The following is a 25,521-nucleotide window of genomic DNA, read 5'->3' on the forward strand; positions in this document are numbered from 1 at the left end:
TCCAGAAGGTTTCTCATCACTTGTAACTCAGGCAGGTTCGTTGTGCACCTGTGTGTGGTGTGGAGGGTATGTGCATATAGGATTAGCATAGTTTATCTGCATGGAGAACTTTCTGGTCTGTAAAATTCTGACAGAAAACTTAGAGCCTGTGTTACGGGAATGATACTCTCCTGTGAGAATAAATGGGGAATAAATGACCTGGCATTCTTGCTGATATGAAAAAAGAAATACAGAATAAGACTTTGTTGCTGGAACCTGTGTTATAAAAGAAGATGAGTGTGAAGCTGTTGTGGTGGTTTTTTGGTTTTGAAGCAATGAAGAAATAGCTTGTAAAAGGCTTTGTGGCCTGGTTTTGCAGTGGGCATTGTGCATGCTGCCCATTAACAGTTCAGCTTCTTTAGACTTTATCATTCAATGTTCTTCTATAAGCTTATCAGGTATTTTATGTCACTACATGTCAGTCATTGAGACAGTAGCCTTTGAGAAAACATCTGTTTAAATTAAAAATCCACTTTGCCAAGAAACACCTTCTCTTGGAGACATTTTTGATGAAGTACTGTGATGGGAGTCTGTCTGCTTTGGTGAAACTTGTGTTTTTGTTGCTGCTGTAAAGAAAATGGACTGTTGGGGCAGTACAGTAATGGAAAAGCACATTGCTTTTTTTGCTGGCTGGGTCTATCTGAGATTAGGAGAATATATCCAGGTCTCTCATACCTTAATGCAAGCTCACCATTCCCAAAGGAAGTAGAGCAAAGAGGAGCACTGCTGGGGATGGCGAAAGGAGCAAAAGGTGTTTAGTATCCAGGTTTTCTGCTACAAATGTATTTAAAAGGTTCATGTTACTCTTATTTCAGTCCTGATCCCTTAGTCAGTCCGTTGCCTGTGTAAGGCAAAAGAAGTTCACTTGAAGCTGGTGGAATTGGTGTCACTGAGGTTAAACTTCAGTGTAGGATGTATTGTCTGAAACACCACCAAAGTGCATTTGTCTGTGAGCAGAGAAGCCAGATGCTTCCCAAGCATTTGGTATCTGTACCAGCATCTCTGGGAAATGTCTGCAGCCTCCAGGGAAGGAGCAAAGGATTCTCTTCCAACTCACGCTGGTAGTTTTCTAGCCACTGTGTAAGTAGCATTTAAGCGACATCAAGCTTTGGCTGTGTAACTTGTTGCCTTTTCCCTCTTCACCTCCACTACCTTCTTGGAGCTTAATGTGACACTTGGGGTCAAAAACAGGAATTCTTTTCAAGGAAGCTCTGAGGTGATTTGCTACCTTTTCCTTTGGGGAAGACTTGAAGCTTTTTCTAGGTTCACAAGGACACGGCTATCTGTGTTTCAAAGAGCAGCATGGAGTGGCTGTCAGGATCAAGAGCTGCTTGTTGGTTTTGGATGGAGCTGCCTGCCAGGGCTGCCCTGGCTGCCACCGGCAGAGGGAAGAAGCTGAATAAACAAGGAAACTGTGAAATAAACAGAAACAAAACCAAACCAAGCCCCTGCCTCGGGGCGTGGGCTCAAGTCAGTCAAGCGACTTTCTTTTGTTAAAAGAAGGCACATAAAAGCTTTTCTGCTTTTGTTTTTGTGCCATAATGATAATTTCCATGTGTTTTTCTGTGGTATTTGATTGCTTCAATTTCTTCCGAGGAAATTTAGTGGAAAAGCAAAGACTTGTGTTATTGCAGATGAAGGGGTTGCTTTCCTGCCTCACATACCCCAGTGTTTTTAGTAGTGACCAATTTCAGGTAGTCAGCTTAAGCCTGCAAGTTTTTCCAAGTTGCTACTCAGCTTTTAAAGATGTCAGCAGACGTTTTGGGTTCCAGATCAGGCTGTATTTACAGCCCCACTCCTGCTGGGGCTTCAGTACTCAGAACCTTCCTTGCTGTTCATCATGAATGACAAAGCTGCTACTGCGCTGTGCCAACCCCTCTGGCTTTGTGGGCTCATCAAGGGGGAATAGGTGGGTTTGGGAAGCAGGAATGGCAGGAACAGGCAGGGCTGTTTCATGTAGGCAGTGCAGACAGATGGGGAAGGCTTGTTTGGTTTGAATCCTGGCGCTTGCTGCTGCTCAAAGTGACCCCGGAGATTATGAAAAGAGATGGTGATGAGAAATATTTTCTTGTTTTTCCTCTAGATGGTTCATATGTGTGTGATTGCTCACAAAGTTATGCCAACCCCAAAGCTTGTGCTCTTATACTCCCCAGTTTTGGTGCAGAGTGCGGGTAGGAGCTCCTTAGGAAGTGGTTGCTCAACTCCGTTTTCCGCAATGCATTCGAGTAAAAACAAGGTTCTGTTTTTAGCTTGCTTTAACTTGGAAATTCTAGTGATAAGCATTTAGCTGCACAAATCCAGTAAGAAATTAGAGGAAGAAGCAGCATAACATAGTAGAATCCCACTGAGTCATTTTTGTAAATCCGGAAGCGAGTAATTTCTCTAATCTAGTAGATGTGTATCACCAGTGGGGTGTAGTCTCAGAGCTCAAAAAAAACTTCCCCTGTAGTTAAAAGGAAAAAACCCTAACCAAGGGGTATCTTAATAAATACACCTGAGACTGAGGTGCCTGGGTATTGTGATGCTGGGAGCTGGATGATTCATTTCAACCAGAACCCAACCCAGCTTACTAGTGTCTTTCCTTTAGTTGTTTTGTTACCGTGTTTGCTGTTCTAAAATAGTTGGTATGTGTTTATTAGCACAAAAAAAAGTTTGTGATATGTTGTCTAAAAATCCCTGTATTTAGTTACATAGTTGGTAGTTTTTATCTTTTCTTGCTGTTATAATTCACAAAATATCTGTAACATGACATCAGATACACAGTAGAAAGCCTTGGTGTGTCAGGGCAGTGTGTGTTGTCTGAGGAGGTTGTAGAGGATGTGCCAAGCTGTTCTTGAGCTTTCTGTTCCCTTCTGTTGTACAGAGGAAGTGAAACTTCAGCTGTGTTCTGAGTATTCTTTTCTTCAATTTCCAAGTAACATCTCTGCCGGTTTCTGTATTTCATTCATCTACAAACCAGTTTCACTTTCATGACACTTCTTAGTTATACATGATGGTAAATTTGCATTTATTTGCTATTTGCATGTTGGTGGTATTTCCTGTGGTATATTCATCCTGTAAGAATTTACAGTGGGATTTACAGGGCTGATGCATTGTCTCACACCTGAGATTACCTCAGTATATCTTTTATACAGAAAAATGCCCAAGCCTCATTTCTTTCTGCCCTGACTAATTGGCAGGCATAGGGATAGTTTAACAACAACCCCTTAAATCCGTGAGTGACAGCTGACTCGGTCACAAATAATTTTTGAGCACATATCTTTGAATTTTCACTGTCATTGTTTAGTTTAGCGGAAGGTAGGTTGTATAAAAAGAAATTACTCAGATCTATGTTCTCATTGGGCAGATTTTGAGTCATTGCAAGACAACAGTCAAGCTAGGACGGATGTTTTGTATGAGAAAGCCTTGTGTTGACTCTCCAGCTTTTGTTAAAGGATCATGCTGGATGCTGCTGTTCTTACCTCATGTATTTGCCTCTCGGAAATCAAACGGTGGCAAACACCCAGACACTCACTTCTGTACCTCCTTTTCCACCAGTGCTGGGAAGTGAAGTACCTGGAAGTGTTGGGAGCCGTTGGCTGTGGCCACGCACACGCTGTTGGGGCCCGCTTCGCGCCGAGACTGTGCGGATGACAGAGTGCATTAGGCTGACAAACCCACACGTGTTGCGGGTCAGGCAGGCTGCCAAGAGCTCCGCGCTTGGCCAGCGGGGAGAGAAGCATTAGGAAACCCAGTAATCCGCACATCAGTCTCTGTGTGCTGCCTGGTCAGTGGAGACCGAGCGAGTGAGCTGTGGAGAGATTGTGGGTATTAAGTGGGATGGGTAATGAAAGGCTGTGCTGGTGCTGATGTGAGAGTCTTTAAATGGAAAATGACGTTAAATGATGGTGCCAGGGCAGTTGGAGTGATTTGCCGCTGGCGCAGGATCACAGTGTAACCGGTAGTTTTCAGTGAGACTAACCACTTCTCCAGGATGGAACACCAGAGTTGTTTGGAAGAATTAAGAAGTGGGGGGAAAGGAACTCTTCACTGAATTCGCTTGCTTTCCCTCCTTGGGACTTGTACCAGACTGATGGCAATTCAGGATTTTGGTTGGGTGTGTTCATGTATGTACAAATAAACACATGCCACGTGAGTATGTGCAAAGCTGCAAAATAGGAGTCATCAGGATGAAAACAGTGGTAGGACAATAAAATCAGCATTTTATGCTCAAGATAATCTTATCTGAGAACTTTCTTGAAAAATGAGTTTGTCTGGACAAGTAGTTATCATTGTTACCCGCAGATCAGAAGTTGGCTTGTGGAGAACTCGGAAATGTTTCTGTTGTTGTAATTAGTTATTCCTGGCTTTTTGTTGTGTAGGAGAGCACTTTCTGTTAGTTTTTTATTTACAAGGGTAGTTGTTGCATTGTCCTACATCATACTAGGCACATACAGGTAACTCACACTGGTACTCCAAGTGGGAACCAAAGTTTACTAAGTAGCTTCTTCTAAGGCTTTCTAGCTAGTGGGAGGAAGAGCTTTCAAACTGAGTATTGTAATATTGTTTCCTGGCAAATTTTGAAACCATCTGGGTCAATTCCTCATGCCCAGGAGTAATAATTCTGAAAGCAAAAGTTTCTGTGCTGTGGGGCTGTGGTGTTCCCACGGTGCCTGCACGGCAGCTATCGACGGCAGCCTGACTTTCCCCGCGGCTTTCCCGGGCAGCAGCAGCGTGTGCAGGATTGCTGGAGCCGGACACCCCCAAATGTCACTGCTACATCTGTGTTCACTTATCACATTGTGTTCAGAGAACACAATGGGGAAAAAGAGCTCCTCTGAGCACATGGTGGCCTTTTGAAAACGCATGTCTGCCTGCCCCGTCCTTCAGAGCAGCTTTCATTTCTTGGCGTGTTTAGAAAAGCAAGCTGGATAATTGAGCAGTGGGGTTTTCTCTGAACCACTGGCAGTGACCTTTTCACTGCTGATGGTGCTGGGACAGAGGTGTGAGGGAGTAGGTGGGGTACCACTTACTGGTACCAGTGGGACCAGCTCCCTGTGCTGCTTGCCGGGCAGTGTCTGCTCCACCTTGGAGCAGCCCTGATGTCTGTCTCAAAGTGCATGGCTGCTGCAGGCTGGGGCTTTGTCATAAAGCTGCATTCCTGGCTGTTCAAGGGCTCTTGAAATGTTGCTTTCATATGAAAGGAAATCCTATCATTGATGTTCTTTTAATAAAAAGGAGGTTTGGCTTGCAGGTTTTGCTCATTTAGGTAAAGCCTGCAGTGTCTGATGTCGCTGAATTAAAATTACTGCCTTGCTCAATTGGTTTTTTTTTTTCTTTTTTTATGGCATCCCTAGAGATTTAGGGCCTATTAAGTCTATTCAGAATCTGTTGTAGAAATGGTAGTTTCTCATTTTGCTTCTATCTGGACTTATCCTGGTTGGTAAATGATAGAGAAGTGTTCATTTTTAAGAGTAGAGTATTCCAGCATCATGCAAGCATAGCAGAATTTTGCTCTGATAAACCAGCCCACATATTTGGAGGGTGCTTTTCGAGAGTTGCTTAGTAGAAGTTCTTTCATTGTTTTTTAAGAAAAGCCATTGTGCCTCTCTATCCACTGGTTGGGTATTGAAGTGATTTGCATTTCTCGAACAGTAAATATTATGTGTATTTAAGCATTATTCTCCAAATTCTGGACTAATTATAGGGGATCAACTTGAGAATGTGACTGACATATGGGTTTTTTGTGGGGAGCTCATTTTCTCCACATCTCTCCTTTTTGTTCCTTGTTTTCCAAGTTTGGTCTCCCTCCTGCTGTGATTTTGAAGTGTGAGACTTGAGTGTCCCAAAACCTGGAGGCAGATGCTCACAGATGGGACATGTCAAGCTCGATTATATGTGACAATTTCCATTACTGGTCAGGATTTCAGTGTCTGAAACAGAAATACATATATTGGCAGCAGTGATAAGGTACTTTTAAAACATCAAGCCTGGTATTCCTAGTTTCTAGCTTTAGTGCTAAAAACTATTATTTACCTCATATTTTTGTTATTTGAATTTATAATCCAATAACCATGAGCAGCTGCTTTGGGGAATCTGCATGCTAAATTTTTATCAGACTCATTTATCCCCTCATGCTGCCAACTGCACTTTGTTACTCACCAGGAAGTTTTAAGCCAGTTTGCTTTTCTCAGGATTACACATAACTTAATAAACAGTTAAATAAGAAGTATTTTAAGTAATTGTTTTTGTTGTAAATCTGTGTATTTTATTATACACATCTTGGTTGCTGCCAGCTTTATGAACTGTTTTCAAATTTTTGCTAGTGAGAGCAGCTTATTTTTGTCAAGCAAGTAAAAAGGCCTTAGTTTTATCATCATTCTGGTGCTTGTAGGCAAGTAAATTTTGTGCTGAGATCAGTGATTTTCCATAACAACTTTGTAAGTCCCTGTAAATCATGGAACATTTGGTATTTTGCAGTAAGGTATGGCCATAGATGAAAACACCAGAAGCAGCTGCGTGATAAATTTTACTCTTTGGTGTACGAAGTACCAATTGGAGTTTTCAGTGATGGATTAAGCTGAAGTTCCAAGTAGATCTGTGATGGGTCAATAGCATGAGCAGGGCAGTTGCAGTAAGTTTCCAGAAATGAAGCTTGTGCAGCACTTGCAACGTAGAACTAAAATTATTGGTGACCAAGGAAATTTGCATACCTAAGCAGAATGATTTTGCAATCTCAAGGCCATCCTTTCAAGTTTGGGCTTGGGATGATCTTTGCATTTACAGTTGCTTCTCATTTCAGTTGTGGTTTTTGTGTGTATTCACACAATTTTTCTGCTGCTGTAGAACTTCCCTGTAAATGCAATAAATTAATAGGAAGCAATGCTCTTTCTGGAATGCATAGCCATGGACCTGACTACTGCTGGTGGTAGAGGGCAAGAAGGGGAGTTGTCAAGTTGTTTTTGTTCAGCTGGAATTTAGGGTGATGTTGCAACTGGGCATTGATGCCATTTTAATCTATTACATATTGTAAGTTTTGTTTTAAGCAGAAGAGATGTATTGTGCTGCATTTTCTTAATTTATGATTTTTGTTTTTTAAATGGGTTATGAAAAAAATCTTCCTAGAATTTTTTTTTTTTTAGTAAAATAATGGAGCAAGGAATCATTTGAAAAATTGTACTTCTGGCTATGTACTTTTGTCTTACAGAGTCATAGAATCCTGGAATGGTTTGGGTGGGAAAGGTACCTTAAAGGCCATCTTGTTCCAACCCCCTGCCATGGGCAGGGACACCTTCCACTAGACCAGGTTGCTTAAAGCCTCATCTAGCTTGGCCTTGAACACTCCCTGGGATGGAATATTTTGTATATAGTCATGAATCAGAAGTAGTAATTTTATACTATTTGTAAGCATAACGAAGTTGTGATCACTTGGACAGTTCTGCTTCCCCATCAAATGAGACAAAAATGGTCTTAAAACATGGTAAATTTGGTGTTTTGCCAATTCTTTACTGATTTTACACTAATTTAGAAGCATGTTGGACTCCTTATTTAAGGAAATGTTACTTTTCTAATGAAGGCAGAAAAAGCTATTTCACACATTTCCCCACTCTAGTCCTTAAAAGACATTCCTATTGGAAGTTAATTCCAGCAGACGAACACAGAACAATCCTTACTAAGAGTACACAGCTCTTCAGCACTGTCCTGCTGGGTGTGGTGTGTGAATATATTTACTTATACACATCCAGAGCTCCTGCGCTGCCCACTGACAGGAAGCTGGGCACCATGCAGGTGTGGGGGCTGCAGCTCCAGGGATGGCCCTGGGACTGGCTGGGAGCTTCCAAGCAAGCCTTTTCCAGGGATTTGGACTAGTCAGAGACAGCAGTTGTGGGATGAGCCTCTGCTGGGCAGCCTCAGGGCTTTTGCTGGCACTCATTAGTTCAGATAAGATATGAAATGATCTGCTTAGATGGGTGCTACAGGTGAGCAGGCAGGTGAGGCTGCCAGCACCGACTGTGCTTCCAGGCAGGCTTTTCCTCTGAAACAGCAGCTTTTCTTCCAGAACTTCAGCATGACTTTTGTTTTGCCTCCTGCAGACACTGTAAGTTAAATTTCACGGTATTAGCGCTTAAGTAAACGTCAGGCTCTGTTCCAATAACTGATACTCAGTGTTGTTACTCATCATCACTGTTATTTCCAATCCTCACTCTGGTAGCAAAGAAGTCTGAAGAACAACTTCTGTTTAACTCTTGCTTTTGGCTCCCTGTTCTCCAGAGTGTACAGAAGCTGCTGTTTGCTGCTGTCTTGAAACTGCCTGGTATCAGGAACCCTCCACAGAGGCATGTCAGGATAAACCTGTGGTCCAAAACACGGGCACTACACAGTGTTAGATATCCCTTTTTGAATGATTTTATAGTGTTCTGTGATAGTCATGGACAAGGAGCAGAGCCCATGGGACTTGGTAGAGCAGACCCAGGTTTGTGGTCACTCAGGTTCAGCCCTTTTTAACCAGAAAACCTGCTCTGTGATTTGTCAATTTCCCTGTGGAAAAAGACCCCAAAACAAACCAAAAGAGAGGCCAAATGGTTGCAAAAATGCAGTGTTGCTTCTCTGCTGAAAATTTTCCAACAAAATCCCAAATAGCCCCATTCTCTGGCTCAGGGCTTCTTTCTTGCTGGCAACCTACCAGGTCCTAAGTCCAGCTGTGCAAGAGGCACCATATAAGATGTTTCTTAATTTGATAGGAGGTGAATGGTCCAGATTCACTTTCATGTTTGGATTTGTGGTGGTGTCAGCAAATGGTATTTGCAGTTTCCAGTTCTGTACTGTATTAGAATGGGTGTTTTGAGGAGTTCTGTGAGTACTCCACTTTGGGGTGGCAAAATTCTGGTCAAACTGCTTCCAAAAATATCTTACAGCCGTGACTTTAGACTTTTGTAATGGGATTATTTGGAACAATGTATATTAACAAAGAACTGTAAAAGTATTGGAAAACCTGTAACACTGTGCTGTTGAGCAGTCATAGTGACATAGTTTATAGAGCAATGCTGGGAGTCTCTTAGAACTGTTTTTGCTAAAAAAAAAAATCAGAAACGTGAGCTGTAGAATCTGTGCAGTGACAACTCTGGGAATAAATCTCTTTTATTTATACTCTTTGATTCATAAACATGCCCAAGTATTTAAAAATCAGTAATGCTGAGGCTCCTGTAGCAAGCAAGAATTGAGTATTCTTTTTACAGGCATCATTCAGAGTCTCAACTCTCCTCTGGTGGCACTGACCAGACACTTCCCAGCAACAAAGAATGCCTGTCCTCTTCCATATATGCAGGTGACAGCTTGCATTTCATTTAATAACTTTCTCATTCTTATTTGAGTCAAAAGAAAAGTGGGAAAAATAGAAGAAAAGCAGGTTTTCATCCAAAAAGAGACCTGGCAGCTTTGTGTGAGCCCACTAAGTATTAACTACTGCAAATAATTTTGAACTCTTTAAAGTTTACAAACTAAGTATGGGATGAGGTGTGGGGGGGAAGGATTGTTCCATCTGTGAGAAGTGACCTGAAGTCTAAAAACCTCTGGTGGACAAACAAAAAGTTGAAAACACTCTTCTGAAATGTGAACAGCTCAAGGTTTGTTGCCATGGCCGGGAATAGTTATCAGCAAAGCTGAGGCTTCTTTATCTCAGTTGCCTGTTCGTGACTCCGAGGAGGAGGTAGAAGACAGGGTCTGGATGGTCAAGGAGGTCTGAACAGTTGAACAGTTTTTGGAGGTGGCTGTACACTTTTAAATGTACTTAGTTTATTTTGTGACAAACAGTTGCTTGCTTTATGTGAAGCTGTTACTTTCTTTCATGTTTTTTCTAAAATATTCAGACTTAGACTTGGAGTCTTTCGAACATGTTGCTGTTCCCAACACCTGGGGCCCACAAGTGGGTGTTCCTTAGATGAACTTCTGTATTTTTAAACATCTGTCTTCTAAATAAAAACACAGTGCTAGCACATCAACGTTAAAGGAAAAATCTGTTCTTTAAGCAAAATATTGCTCAGTCACATATTTGCAGTTGTCCTTCTAGTCTTCTTTTACTGTTGTTGCTGTTTTGTGGTCCTGGATCACATGGAGAACTCAAGATAAATGTATGCAGCTTCCATACTGCTTTGCAGTTCTACTCTAAGGATGATGTGTCCGTTCATCCTTTTTCTTGTTGCTAAAAAGGACCATGTGGTCATCACAAATGAGCTGGAAAATATGGAATGAGGGCTCACCCTATCATGTTTATAGCTTAATTCCTCCAAAGCTTTGGTTCTTCTGGATGTAAAATTCTTTTGAGGGGATGTTAATTTAGTTTGTGCTCATGGGTTAGTTTCTAATCCTGCTTCATGCTCAGAAGGATGCTTGTTGTATTATTGTTTTGGCACTGTTTTATAAACACTGTAAATACTCTTAGTCTATTTTTTCTTGTTTTTCTTTGAGCAAAGATATATTCATGTGTGACTGGGGTTATTAAAATAATCATGTACTTCACACTGCACAGTGCATGAAACACATTTTCTCAAAGAGCCGCGGAGCCGCGCAGAGGTCGGCTGGTATCACCACGTGCATCAAAGCCAGAACAGCATGAAATTATCCAAATCCTCCCTACTTCATGTTACATGAGGCTTTTGACTCTGAAATCCCACTCGATGCCACTTTCATTCTTCTGATAACATAGTTGTAGGGAAGTCAGAGCAGTTGTAATTAGATCCACGTTCCCAGGGATTGCTGGAGTCCCTCAAGGTCTGTGTTGCTGCAGGGATAAAGCCCAGTCACTTCCCTGTTCTGTGGTGTCTGCAGGAGACAGGTGCCTTCCCTTTTCTCAAGGCAGAGGGGCCAGAGAAATCCCAAACAGATACAGAAATTAGAGTCCCATGAAAAATGAGGTGCAGCTTATCCTCTTATATCCCTCTTGAAATCCGTGTCTGAGTAACTCCCATGTTGGATGTGTGGTGATTTGTGCTCTGCACTCCAAAGCCTGGTTGTAGGGTTACGAGTGGAGCAGCAGAATTCCTGGGTGTCTGTGCTTTGGATTTGGTTCTGAGACAGGCTTTAAAGGGAAGCTTTGAGTTACAGAAGGAAATGCAAGTAGTAAAACACTACGTGCCAGAACCTTAAAGTTACAGTTTGCTTTTAAAGTTTTAATTTATTAAAAGAGTGCAGCAATGTAAGTAGTGAGCCCTTCAGAAAAGTCCTGTGTTTATTCCACTTCCCATGAGTGAAACATCCCAGTGTCACTTCACATGGCAATCTGAGGGTACAATATTTGCATATAGTGTATATATATATTTGTGTATTTGCATATAGTATATATTTGCAGGCACAATGTTTCTGTGAAGTCTGTTACTAAAAAACAGTAAAGATTATTTGTGTGTATCATTTACTGGAGTTGATGGTGAAGAGACCCAGGTGCCACAGCCATTCTTAGAGCAGACAAATATATTTTAGCTTTTTCATGCAGCAGCATGTCCTTGCTGCAGAGGTCATGAGTTGTGCAAATATCTGCTCCTGGGGGGTAAACTACAGTTCAATTAATGTGAAACAATTTATTTGTCTGTACATAACTTTGAGAGCACAGTTTAATTTTCTTTAATTGCTCTTAGTTTTAGAAGGGGAGAAAGCAATCCTCTTCATGTTGTAAAAAGAAAAATTATGTGCATTTTTTTGTCACATCAGCGTTGGATCTTTACCCAGTCTTTACTCAGGCTGTCACCTAAATTAGGGGAAAATTGCCCAAGCAAAGCATAAGTTTACTGTCATAAAGAAGTTCAGGTAGGAGAAAACACACCTATTTCAGATACTTGCACTGAAAATTCAAGAACTAAGTCTAACGCTAAGTATTGCATCTCTTCAGATAATTTTTGGGAAGTTGATCTTTTTAGCTGTGAGTTGTGAGTAGTGTTATAACCTTATAGTAGGTTATAACATAGTTGTTCCTTGAGCATGAGTGCTGGTTAGAAAGCTTGAAGAGGCTGAGTTAGAACTTGATTTTTGTCACTTAGATGTATTCTCTGTGCACCTGAACATTTTAATGTTGCAGAAAGTAAACTGATGAGAAGATTTTGAGATGAAAAATGGTTAACATTTGTTTCTGTAGCTGTTCATTCTTACAAGTAAAGTTCAGAAGTAGTTGCAACTTTCTGTTCAGATAGTTTTGCTTAAGTGATAACTACTTTAATATAATAGTGGTGTATTTGGGTTGAAGCATTCTCTTTGGAGGTGGCCAAATAAATAATTTTTGGTAGGCAGGGAAACTTGGAGTAAGTTTTGGATGTTGCAGCTGCTTTACTCAATTGTGGTTCCTATGGTTAGAGTTTGCTGTGGTTAAAAATGTGCTGCTCAACTTGCTTTGCTTGGCTGTTTAGTAAAGGGCTTTTAACCAGTGTGTCCTGGCTGTTGTGGCAGCGTGGGCCTTACTTGAAGGATTTTGTTACTCCTATTATTATTATTATTACTATGCAGTTACTTAAATTACCTGATTTTTACCCTTTTCCTAAGCTTGCTGCTGGCATGCGTGAAACAGATTAGGAACTGGAAAGTTGTTGGGTTATTTGCATTATTTTTTTAAAAATCTGTTCTTGTAGTGATGCCATGAAGATTTTTTTTGCCTTTTCTTTTATACCCCTGTTATACCTTTTTTACAACTTCTATATTCTTAGTGCTTTTTGCCTACATTCTTGGCCTTGTTTGTTCAGCCAGGAGACTCAACATCTCAGAAGCTTCGTAGCTGGGGATCAGTGTGCCCCAGACCCCAAAGCCCTCTCCAGAACACATTCTGTAAACTGAGATAGAACCATCCAGGGGAAGGCTCCTTGGGGAGGGGGGGCTCACTCGAGCCTCTCACTGGGGAATCTTTGATAGATGTGCTAATTAGTAACACCTATAATGTTGTACCAGATCTTTTGGGGGTGTGTATTGCAGTGGGCATTGCAGTGCACTTGACCTAGATGTGTGCACCTAAGGATCCTTAAAATAAATACCAAGGTAAAATCCCTTTTCCCCTTCTAACCATGTTTGACTCTTGATTTTAAGACCAGGAAAAGGCATCAGTAGTGCAGCAGATCTTGAAAGATGCTCAGTGTTGACCAAAGTCTCAGCAGCTTTGTGCTCCCTTCCTCATGGCAGGAGGGACCCCATGGGCAGGGCTGGTTCTCCTTCCCACAGGTCCCTGCTTGCTTCCCACTCTCTTCCCTTCCAGTTTTGGCTTTGCCCTCACCAGCAAGCCATCCTGGTGGGTAAGAGGGAATATGTAAATATGGATTTTGGAGAAGTTGTGCTGGTTAGGTGCATGGCTGGCCAGAAACTGATAAAACTTAATAAATGCAGTGTGCTGTCACAGCCACGGATGAGAAGAGCACAGGGCAGCGTCTCCTCAGGAGTGCTTTAAGGCTGGTCCTTTTGCCATTCCAGCCTTCTCTAGGGAAATACGGTGGGACGTATCTATGTGGGTTTGGTTTTTATTTTAGTTCTCATTTTAAAATTTGTATCTCTGTTCAAGCAGTGCAACACTCCTGCAGCAGGAAGGGCAGCTGCACAGGTTAGGCACAAGGCTTGGAAATCACATCACTAGCAGCACATCAGAGTTGTGCAAAGTGGGAAAAACTCAGATTCATGAAATGGGATTTCCCATGAATGGCTCGGGTTTCTGACTTAGCTGGTTGTGTAAACAGCAAATAACTAAGTCTGGGCAGAAGTGGCAGCTTCAAGCAGTGGGGTTAATCATGTATAATCATGCAGGGAGATGGTATCTGCCCTCTCTTTGAAGATTTCTTGCCATTTTATCTTTTTTTCAGTAGGCGGGGAGCAGGTTGCTTGACACAAGTTACTGTTGTCAGCTTTTAGTGTGGTTGCATCAATCTGAAAATCTTTTCCATGTAACCAAACCATTTCTTTTTACGTGTTTATTCTCAGTCATACAGACAGAAATTGCTGTGTACTGGATTTCAAGGATACTAATATCTTCACTGTTCTGTGCAACAGGTAACTGCTTGGTCTGATCTACAAAACGTTTCAGTATCACAGTCATTTAAGGCTGAAGACCAGATCATTGTTCACTCAGATGTATGTGCAGATTGTAGCATCAACTGAGTTAGTTTCTTTGTTGGGTAAGAAGTCCAAATGCTAGGTGTTGAGATGGGTCAGGGGCTCAGGGGCCTGATTACAACCTGTTGCATAGACTTTATTATAATCTGTGGAAGAGAAATGAGATACTTGGGCATATCTGGCTTCAGCAAGAACATCTTGGTACCATTATACAGGAAACCAGTACCAAGAGAGTCTTAGCAGCTATTTGGATTTTCCCGTGACAGGGAGTAGAAATTCTCTGTGTGTTCCATTGTGTGTATCATCTCTCAGTGTAAATGTTACGTGTGAGCAATTAATGTTTTATACTTGTTTTCAACACATCAAACCACTAAGTAGGTGCTTGAAATCTCTCTAGATGTTTGTAGTAAAAGCTGGGTACAGGTACAGAGCTCTGCAGCACAAACCCCTGGGGTTCTGTGTGCCAGCTGTAGAGCTGATGGTATTTGGGTGCAGCTTTCACTGACAATCTGTTGTAGTCTGATCTACGTACAAAATTTGAGTTGTATTTATGAACAATTTAACAGCTCTGGACAAGCCTGAGTAACTGTTGTGATTAGTATTTGGTTTATTATGGATAAGTAATGGAGCTGATTACCTGTTTTTGTTCCTCTCTCACAAGCTGTGTGGATGCAGGGAGCATAGATCTTTCTAGCAAGTTGAAGGGATCAAATTGATCATGAACAGTCAGAGTATTCAGAGTATAAATTGCTTTGTGATATGCTGGGGGGGAAGTTTTCTAGCTGTCAAAAGAGGGCATTAGAGTTTGGATGAGGAATGCAGGAGAGACAGAGGTACCAATTCCTGTGGGATATCTGAGGATCAATAACCAAGGTATTGGTTACATGTGAAGCTCCTCTCTATGTAAGCCATAACTTGCAGTGGAAGCAGCATTTGAAGGGCAGTTTGCACGTGGTTCTTGTCTGAGCACACTGGGGACTGCAGACAATGGTGTGAGGATGGTGTGTCGGAGGCTGGCACGGCCGTTCCCAGTGCAAGTGTGAATGCCCACTTGTCTCCTGTGCTCCTGCCAGCCGGCTTCGGGCCTGGCCCATGGGACAAAGTCAGCTCAGTTACCTCTCTTGTTCTTTGTTATTTGTGCAAGGTTTGCTGCTGCTGAACCAGAAGCTCATTTGAGAAATTAAATTGAGAGATATGAAGGAGGCTGATGGTTATCAGGAAACTTTTTTGTCACATTCTGTTTTGTTTCTTAAAATGTAGTCACAGTGCATGGCTGGCAGCTTCTTGGAAGCTGCTTTTTCACTATTGTCCCCCCAAAATATTGGCCGTGATTTCATGACATAGATGAAGAAAGGGAGCATTATACTTAAGAATGTTAAATGTTAAAACCTGATGAAACAGCAGTTCAGAGTATTTCTTTCTTTTAACGTTTCTGTCTTGTTTGGTTACAGCAGTAGTACTTCACATCAAGTAAGGACATCCATTTGGTTCTTTAAGTGGAGTGTTCTTCCCTGGTTGCTGAAATAAATCTTCATACTGCTCTCAGTGTAGTTATTTTTACTCTGTTAAACTGACTATAGATCTCTCTTTTCCTTGTCATTATAGAAAACCTAGAATAAACTCTCAGTTGGTGGCACAACAAGTTGCTCAGCAATATGCAACCCCACCACCACCGAAGAAGGAGAAGAAGGAGAAAGTGGAAAAACAAGACAAAGAAAAACCTGACAAAGAGAAGGAAATTAGTCCAAGTGTTACAAAGAAGAACACTAACAAGAAGACTAAGTAAGTGTGAAGGATGCACTATTAAATGGGATGTGATTTCAGTAGCGCTGTGCATTGGTTAATTGTGCAGTTAAACCAACATCGTAATCTCCCTCTTCCCTCCAATTCTCACAGACCAAAGTCAGATATTGTGAAAGATCCTCCTAGTGAAGCAAACAGCATACAGTCTGGGAATACTACAACAAAGACCAGCGACTCAAATCACACTTCAAGGTAATTCTAGACTGAAGCTCAGCCTGTGGTATCTGAGAACTGTGTTAAAAAGCAAACACTTCTTTTTTTGATGTATGATCTCTTGAACACTGCTAGTGAGGACAGATTCAGGCTTTGGAAATATTAATTCTGTTGTCCATTCAGTTTTCATTTGTCTGCTAAAATAATTGTATTGTCAGTTGGGTAGTAATGCTGTTGGCTGTAAACGCAGTGGGGGAAAAACATTAACCAGCAATCATATCAAATTCTTATCATTGCTCGATAGCAGTAACAAAGGTTACTTTTTTACTTCCTTATCCGTAATTGAGTCACTGTAATTGTCAAGATAATTTTCCAAGTATACAGGAACTAAGTATACATGAACAGATTTGCTGGGATCTTGGTATCAACAAAAAGCACAAATGGCTGGTTTGGTATTTGTCAAAGTTTGAAATGAGCGTATGGAGAGAGGTTTATTCCTAGTCTTGCCTATACTGTTCTTCCATTTAAATCAAAAATTCAGCATCACAAAACAGTTTTTATATTATTGAACTTGAGAGCTACAAGAGGCAGAACTGAACTGGGTGCTTTGCCTGTGTGGGCTGTATAAGAATTGTGTCTCTCTTTAGAATGTGCTGTAATAAGTGTTTTGTAGTGAAGTCACGTGAACTGAGGCAGTATTAGCTGCAAACACATGTAAAGCACATGGGAAATATGGTTGGCACTTCAGTTGGCATTCAAGTTGGCAAGGTGTGACTGCAGAAAACTCTGTTCTTGGAAGTTTTTAAATAATAGCATGAAAATCTTTTGTAAGAGGGAATATGATTTGCACAGTAACCCACTGGAATGTAATGAGGGCAGTGTGAAATCTGCTGTGCTACAAGGCTGAGCTGTTTCCAGGGGCTGCTGTTAACTCTTCCTCAGCCCCCAAACAGTGAAGTGTCCATTCCTGATTTGATTACAGAGAGGCAGCTTTATTGCAGTTACTCTTTTCTTGTCCTGTTCTTCTTCAAATTGTGCTTATTTTGAGACTTAGGATGCAGGAGACTTGAGGCACTTGACTAATGACATAATATTTAATTGAGAGATTACATCAAATAATTGTTTTTACTCGTTAAAGGAGTCACTCTGTCTACTGCAAAGTCTTTTAGTCCGTGTTTCGTGGCAAGCTTTTGTCAGGCCTAATTAAGCCTTAATAGTATCAGGTCTAGCTGGATATTTTTAAAGGATACCTCATCTCCTTTACTACTTAAACTGTCTTTTTAAGTGTTTCGTTGCATGGAACTTTTCTGGCAATTCAGTGTTCTCAGGAGTGCTGTCAAGAGTCTTTTTCTGATTTTTACAGAATTACAAGTTTTTTTCATGCCCAGATTGCTTAACAGTTGTTTTGGGTTTTTTTGTAAATTGTCTTCTAGGGCTCTCTGGGTTTGTAAGAAATCCTGTTTAAACTTCTTGGATACCATGCCTGTTGCTGACAAAATATCTTGGTTTATTCCATGCCTTCCTGTGTACTTTCAGATTGAATGTTTTGAAACACTTCACTTATTTGGCCATAAACCTTTTTCGCTATAAACATGAAACACCAGGGTGTTTAATTTTGCAAAATAACATGAGTGGGCCAATCCCTTTGCCTTCTATAAGAAGCAAAAATGGTATGCATGTATTGAAGAGATTGGTGGTTTCCATCTGTGCTTAATCAGCTCTGTATACAGGGGAAACCCTGAAAACCTCCTGGAGAAATGGTCAGAAGGCTCAGTTCTGAAACTGACAATGTGAATGTTTCCGAGTGGGGCTGTGGGGAAATCCTGCACCTCAGCCCTGCTTCCCACAGCCCTTCCGTGTTACTTTGTCATGGCATTTAAAGATGCATGGGCAGTTCCATTTTTTCTTTCTTTTTTTAAAACTAATTACAGCTCTGAGAGCTGCCTTTTAACAAGCAATAGCCAGAGTTCACGTCAAACCCTGTAGGAAGGTGGAGGCAGCAGGCTCTGTTCCGGTATCTGGGCCAGCATTTTGGCTCTTTCTGAGTACAAGAGGAAACAAATGACCAAGGCAAATTACAGGAAGGACTGGGTTTCCTAGAGGAACTCGGGGCTCAGGGAGGAAAATACGTCCTCGTACTACTCTTCCGGGAACGCCGGTGGCCGTGCGGGGGATCTGCCGAGACGGTACCGGAGCGCCGGCGGAAACCCCAAAACCTGCTGAGCCAGCTGGCCTTTCTTGTAAGCCACAATCGAGGTGGCATCATCTCATCTCACCCGTGGTTACGTGTGCAGCTTGGCAGCTCCTGTGCGTGTGTCTGTGCAGCGTGGGCGCGTCTCCCTGCCCCGGCAATCCAGAGCACAGCTCCGGGCTTGGAAAGGCTGATCCCGGAGCAAAGGGGCTGCTGCAAGTAGGAGTTTTACTGAGTGTTAGCCTAGTACAGCAGTGTTTTGGTTTTTGTTTGTATTTTCTGTCTATTAAAAATGCTTTTCCTGTGGTACTTGTTAAAATTGCAGCAGCCTCCTAGATTAGATAAGAAAATACTATTTTTGGTGCGGTAACTTCATTTTTGGTGAGGAAGTTTGCAGAAATACAATTGTTCTATTTTGAAAGCTGTACATCTGTCCTCAATGCGTTTTTCTGTTCTGCCTGGTTCTGGAATACCACTTGGATAACTGCTACTTAAGGACTTTCTCCTTGTTAACTTACCACTGCAAGCCATTGAGTATTCATGGGGGATAGAAAATGAGCTTAATTCCGTCCTTTTCTGTTTTACTGCACTAGCCTTGTGTGCTGCAAGTGAGGAGGAGAAAAGGCAGAGTGGTTTAAAAGCTGGAGCTTGATCCCAAAGTAAACTAACCTTCCCTCCATCCCTCTCAATAAGGCAGCTCTCAGCAAGCTACTTTTCACTGATGTATAAAGACTCTCCTTTTTAATTTCCCTATTGGGAATATTCTGCTGCTTAAGCCTGACCCTTAATTAGGAGCAAAAGCTGTAAATTACAGCAGTCGCTGCAGCTGACTTGGAATTTGCTGGTAGCTGGAGGAGTGTCCAAGGCTTGTTGAAGCAGAGCTTTGGACCAGCCTGTGAAATGTGCTTGAATGTCAGCTTCCTAGAGCTTCGACCCTTATTAGCTACATTACTAATTGAATGATAGCACAGCATGCAAATTACCAGGATAATCCTGAGTAATAAATACCAGTGGGTTCTTTTCGGGTGGTTTGTATTTTTTTTCCCCCTTTTCTTTCTCCCCTAACCAAAAGCTCTGGCTGCAAAAAATACCGTTGTACATTCTGGATTTTATTTACAATAGCCTCGATTCCAGAGGGAGCATTTTGAGCTATTTTATCCATAGGCTGATTGGGCATCTGATTTGTATAAGCTCAAAGCAGCTGAAAGAGAAGCCAAGTTGTCCCAGTGCCTGTGTTGTTTGCAGCTGCAGAGTTCCAACATGGGAATGAAAGAGCCGTGGCCGAATGCTTTCATGTGGTTTTGTATTGCAGAGTCACAGCCTTGTCTCATAACATCAGGGCACATGATGAGATGGTGAATTTAGATAAGAGAACTCTTTCATCTGCCCCTTGGGGAGGAGATCCTTCCCTCTGTCTGGCTTCTCTCCGCTTGGCTCTGCTGTCGTGTCCTCCTTTCTGGCAGGGTTGGATTAGGGAGAAGCCTGCAAGAGACTACCTGTGCAGAGCTCTGTGAGACAGGTTGTTCTCTGGGGCTGAGTGTGCTCTGCAGCCCTCAGAGGCACAGGGAGCCTGGCTGGTACAGGGAGCAGGTCACACCTTCATCCTCTGCTCTGCAGCACTCACTGCCTGCCTGGGTTCTCCTCCCAGCCACTGCCATCTGCGCAAGCGAGGGGTGCAAGTCACACCGAGTTTGTTTTCAAATGCTTTTCCTAATAAACTGTCCCCTTTTCATTTATTTTTATCCTTTTAATAAATGTCTTCTCATTCATTTTAGACCCAGACTGAAAAATGTGGACAGAAGTACCGCACAGCAGCTGGCAGTCACAGTGGGAAATGTCACAGTAATTATCACAGACTTTAAAGAAAAGACTCGCTCTTCATCCACGTCGTCTTCTACAGTGACCTCCAGTGCAGGATCAGAACAACAGAATCAGAGCAGCTCGGGCTCTGAGAGCACAGACAAGGGCTCGTCCCGTTCCTCCACGCCCAAGGGGGACATGTCGGCAGTCAACGACGAATCTTTCTGAAAAATTGCACATGGAGTTGTGGAAACTATGAATCAGGGTATGAAATTCAAACACTCCACCTGCCCACGCTGTTCAAATCCTGGAGAGCCTCTTCTGTGCTTGAACACACTTTCTTGGACATCGACCTCTTACTGATGCAACCAGGATGATTTCTGCTTGCCGTGGGCACCTGGCCACCAAGGAATTTCTCACCCTAGCGATTACTCTTGACACTTTTATGTATTCCATTGTTTTATATGATTTTCCTAACAATCATTTATAATTGGATGTGCTCCTGAATCTACTTTTTTATAATATCTGCTGTGCACAATTTTCCATGAACATGACAACTTTTTGTTTTGGGGTAGGGAGCGGGTGGGGTGGGAAGGGGGCTTTATTTATTGCATTCACAAACTCCATCCTCTTTCAACATATCCTTTTTAAGTTCAGTTCTTCTTCCAGTTATACTGTGTACTATCAGTTTTGATATAAATTATATATAAATATATATATAAATAAATATATATAAAGGGTTATTTGAAACCAATACATGGAAACGCTGGTGCTTGAAACACTGTGAAGTGATAAAACAAATTAATTGAACAGTTCAAGATCTGGGACAGTCCCCTTCTGTGAAAGTACTGAAACTGAAATGGAACTGGTCTTAGGTGAAAAGTGTTCCTGAAGGTTTGAACCTGGATGGGACCTGTTCTCTCTATTGTTCCTTCCCCATTTCTTCCCTAAGCAATGGCTAAGGTGCACTGGATACGGTTTTGATTGTTACAGCTTGGGCTCTGAGATGAGAGAGGATTGCTCCAGGTAGCTGGTGTTTCTCCTGGGGTCGCTCAGGTTGGTGATGTGCAGCTCCATGCCCAGCTGGAGCGGACGCATTCCCAACCAGACTGCTGCTGTTACACCACGGATCCGTGTGTTCCGGAATGTGAGCACGGCTGTGTCATGCACAGCCAGTCCCACACGTCTTGGTGTTGTTAATGAATTCCAGCCAGCAGCCTCAGTGCCCGAGGTAGCTAGAACTGGAGTGGTTGCTGTGGGTTGAAGGCAGCAGGGAGCCTGGGGGCAATCCTGAGTTCAGGAACCGAGCTGGTGCTCGCTCTAGCCACGTGTGGGTTGGTGCTTGTCAGCCCTGTTCCGTCTGTCCCATCCATGCTGTTGGGGTGGCTCTTATCCGTGAAGTCCATCTGTATCCCAGGAGTGGTTTCTGAACAGCATCTTGTCCAGTGATGGGCTTGTCAGCATTTGGACACTTCTAAGTCTCCTGCTGTGGGAGCAAAAGTAGGGAAAAGTTTTCATGCTGGCAAGTGAGCGACGTGTGGCTCATGCTCATGACCAGCATCTCCTTCATTCTTACTCTAAAGTTCTCCAGACTATAATTTCTTTTCCTGACCTCTTAGTGTTGCTTTACAGTTTACCTTCCATGCATTATCCTGCTAAAACACTCAGCTGAAGAGGTGAAACAAACTTTTTTTAAAAAGCAAAACAAACCCCAAACCTCTTTGGCTTTTCATCTTTATTTAGTGGCCCCAGGGTGCTTTGCAGTAATTTCAGGCACAGAGGCTGTGGCTTCATCTGACATCAACTGCATAACTTTTGGGCATGATGAAAGAGGGCCACATTTTGACAACTTTGTGCCTGCTTGTTATATTGTGAATTATTTGCTTGGCAAGAGAAATTTCTCTTTGTGGAGGCAACTGATTTAAGATTTCTTTTAAAATCAGTGTGGTTTTGAGTAGCAGACATAGGTTCCTTTCACACTGGTGACAGAAATGTGTGAGTAAGGGATCTGGTAGAGCCCCTGCTTGAAGGCACGTGCAGTGGCAGTGCCTTGGCAGCAGTGGTTTTATTCTGAATATGTTAACGTGGGCACCCCAACTTAATTCTGCTTATATTTGCAGTATAGCCTGTCTTTTGTAAGCATTTTTAAAAGTATTAAAGAACCAAAGGAAAACAGATGCTTCCTATGAGCATCAAGACAATTTATTATACATAGTTTTAAATACTATGAATATCTCAATCCACATTTTAACATTAGTGGGATATTGCAAAGACATTCCTTTTCCAGTTTTTACTATTCCTTTAAGGGTCTCAGGGAGGGTAAACTGGTCAGCCATATTTATTTATTTTACTGAAATGTATTGGAATAATTTTTTAAGAGAGATTTTTTGAAGATGCCCCTGAACTTGTATATTTTGCACTGCTTTATAAATGATCCATTATCAATTAGGCTTGCGTGCATCTCGGCCGCGATCCAGCCAGGAGGGTGAGTGAGTGGCAGGTCCTGCTGGCCTCAGCAGGGCTCAATCTGGTGCTTCAAGTCAAACCACGTGCTCACCTTCTTTGTTGGATCTGGGAATTTGTGCAAAAAAAGAAAAAAAAAAAAAGCATTGTGTGTACCAGGAAATTGCTTCTTTTTCAAGTGAAACTAGACCTGTCGATCAGTTAAAAAGCTTTAACGCCGTACCCAGCTACTCGTGGTACAGTCGGTAACATCTGTCCCTTTGGCGTGCCTCCTCGATGAAGTAGCTTGCTATAAACAAATGGGAAAATTTCTTTGGAACAAGTGACCTGGAATTCTGCATTCAGTTAGGAAGTGCTAGCTAAGCATTGAACCCCCCAGCCTCATCCGTAGCTGTTGCGTTGTGGGTTTGAAGGACAGCGTTTGCTTTCACACTTAATTTCCGCAATCAGCGTCCCTGCGGCACCGCGGGCAGGGTTCCCTCCACGCCGTGGCCGGAGGCCAGCCCGCCCTTGGTGGGAAAGGTGTTCCAGAACCAAACCAAGCAAACACTAGTGTAGGGAAGGACCAGATTCACGGTGTTCAGTGGCACAGAACGCAGGTAAGTGAAGCACAGTGTTACGATGGCGAAGTTTCGACTCTTACACAGACACACACACACACACAGACACCGACACAGCTTGCCTGACTCGCTCAGTTGACGTAGTTCTGCAAAGGAAAGGTGACAGCGTTTTACACCACCAGGCTATTTATTTGAATTGGAACTTTGCTTCAAATTGGACAGATCGAAAATTTGGCAGCAGCTTCTGTGAGTTTATTTCCACTGAGATGTTTTCACCTGCCTTACCAAGATCATTCTCAGTCTACTTTTTTAAGCTCTACCATAAACTTAAATTATTGAAAATTTATTAATTGCTGACTATTATATAATAACCTTTGCTTGTATGTAACCGAATGGTTTTAAGAGCCAACATTTAGAGTATGACAATGGAGCTGAACAGTTTTTAATGCGCAAGCAGTTCTGTTCTTGTGTATGACTTGTAACCTTAATTTACTGTGTAAAGATGGTTACATTATTTCCTTAGCTTTGTTTGTTGGAGACAAATATAGAATGCTTGTTTAAGTATGTCAAAACATAATCTTATCTTGTGGATTTTTATGTTAATGTATTATACGAGCTCTATTTTTCATTTGCCCAGAAAGACAGCTTGTATAACGCTTCTGAAAGTTTTTCCGCTCTGTAAAGTCTTTAGAGCTGACAGTCCTGTTAGGTTTGTTTTAATCTTCATGCTAAAGTGTCAATGGTGGTTTTGTGAACTGGTCAGAAATTCACAGGTCTTAAATGTTTTTGGGAAATTTATATTGGACACTGCTCTTTGTCTAGCAAATAAAAGATGTTAATATATTCCTGTTACTGGCATGTGCACGACTGTTATTAGAAGCCACTTTATCATTTTCCTGCTTTAAATAGAAATGTCTATTTATGAATTCTGCTTGTAGTTTTTTCACAAATAAAATAGTAAAATTTAATTAAATCTGAAAGCTCTCTTTTTTGGGAGATGCCAGTATTCAGAAAAGGTGGAGAGTCCTGTTTTTGGAGCAGCTCCTCACTGTGTACAGCTCATTCCTGAGCACCCACTTCTGCAAATACAGGTTGTGCCCATGGAAAACCTCAGTCAAGCGAGTAAATCCTGTTTGTTCCCTGGGACTCACGACATGGGGAGACTTTGTGGCAGATGTGTCTGCAGAATTTGGGTTTCAGGTCCCTGGAAATAATAGTTTTTTCCCTTTCTGTAGCTGCAGGAATGGTGAGGCTTACTGCAGAGGGTTTAGTGAGAGCCCCTGGGAGTTCCTTTGCCTGTCTTGTGCTAACGAAGTCCCAGGAGTAAATTTAATAAAATGTAATTGAGAGTCTAATTGTATTTTTATAGCATGAAAATACTGGTATTTTGCAAGCAGTGTTTTGGTCCTCTGCCTAGGAAACAAGGTGATGTGAATTACTGTGCTCTTTCTAGTTCTTTTTCCCCTCCGCCACCCGAGATGGGAGATGTGTGATGTAACTCTTCAAATATGAAGTTGAAGTTTGAAAACAAAGCAGTGGATAAAATGCCAAGGGGACAGAATCTTTTTCCTGGGAATGGGAGGGCAGTTCCTAAACGAAAAGGCATTTGGATACTTTTATGTACGCTGGGGGAAGTGTGTGTTACAAATAGAGGTTGCTTTAGAAATCCCCATGTGCAAACAGACGCTTGAATGCTTTTAACCTCAGTTGGAAGCAATTCAGGTGCCTTTGTGCCAAGAATAAGAAGAAACAGGAAAGGTAGTGGTTGTTCTACAGACCCGAGAAGCACTTGTTTGGCACGCTGAGGACTGAGCAGAGGAACAGTCCTTGCCTTGAAGAGCGTACAGTCCCTTTCCTCAGCTGTGACCAGCCAAAGGTGCCAGAGCCGCTGCAGGGGCAAAGTGTACGAGCTGCAGGGAGAGGAGGCGACGGCCTCATCTTCATCACCTTGATGCTTGAATGTGAAGGCAAAGACTTGGATGGAGCCAGCAAAAGACTTCCATGTCGGTGTTGTCTCCCTCAGAGCCTGCCCAGTCACCCCTTTGCTGGGATTTCAGGTGACTGCTCTGGAAATTCCTTGCCTTGGAGACACGTGAGCCAAGGGCCACCTCCAATGCTGGAGCTGCAGTTGTCCCTGCTGCTGGCTGTCCTTGTATGAAGATGATGCAGTGCTGCACTCGTGGGTTTGTGGATCCCTCCAAGATGTAGGTGTTCAGCTTCAGGCTGGTGTCTTGCCTGGCAGCAGGCTGGATGGATTCCTACAGCCCTACTTGGTTGTTTAAAGGTAAACCTGAGTCTACTTGCTATAAAGACAGCAGAGCTGTGAAACTTCACATGTGATTCACAGACTAGGCTAAAAAAAAATCCAAAACAAACAGATCTGGAGAACCAGCAGAATCTGGAAGGAAGAGGGAGACTGGCTGCATTTTGTAATACCTGGATGCCCTTGTGGCTTTTGTAGTTGTT

The 25,521-nt window shown here is 42.3% G+C and overlaps 1 protein-coding gene across 1 annotated transcript in view; it reads left to right on the forward strand.

Moving 5' to 3' along the window:
* The window catches only part of RYBP (RING1 and YY1 binding protein), a 42,707-nt gene extending 18,684 nt beyond the window's left edge, over window positions 1–24,023 (forward strand). The window contains exons 3-5 of the mRNA XM_032120880.1: window positions 15,691–15,867; window positions 15,982–16,080; window positions 20,008–24,023. Of these exons, the coding sequence (XP_031976771.1) occupies window positions 15,691–15,867; window positions 15,982–16,080; window positions 20,008–20,260 (529 nt within the window). The 3' untranslated portion in view covers window positions 20,261–24,023. The remainder of the gene's footprint in view (window positions 1–15,690; window positions 15,868–15,981; window positions 16,081–20,007) is intronic.
* Window positions 24,024–25,521: the final 1,498 nt, after the last annotated feature.

Source organism: Corvus moneduloides, chromosome 11 (assembly GCF_009650955.1).
Source record: "Corvus moneduloides isolate bCorMon1 chromosome 11, bCorMon1.pri, whole genome shotgun sequence".
NCBI lineage: Eukaryota > Metazoa > Chordata > Aves > Passeriformes > Corvidae > Corvus > Corvus moneduloides.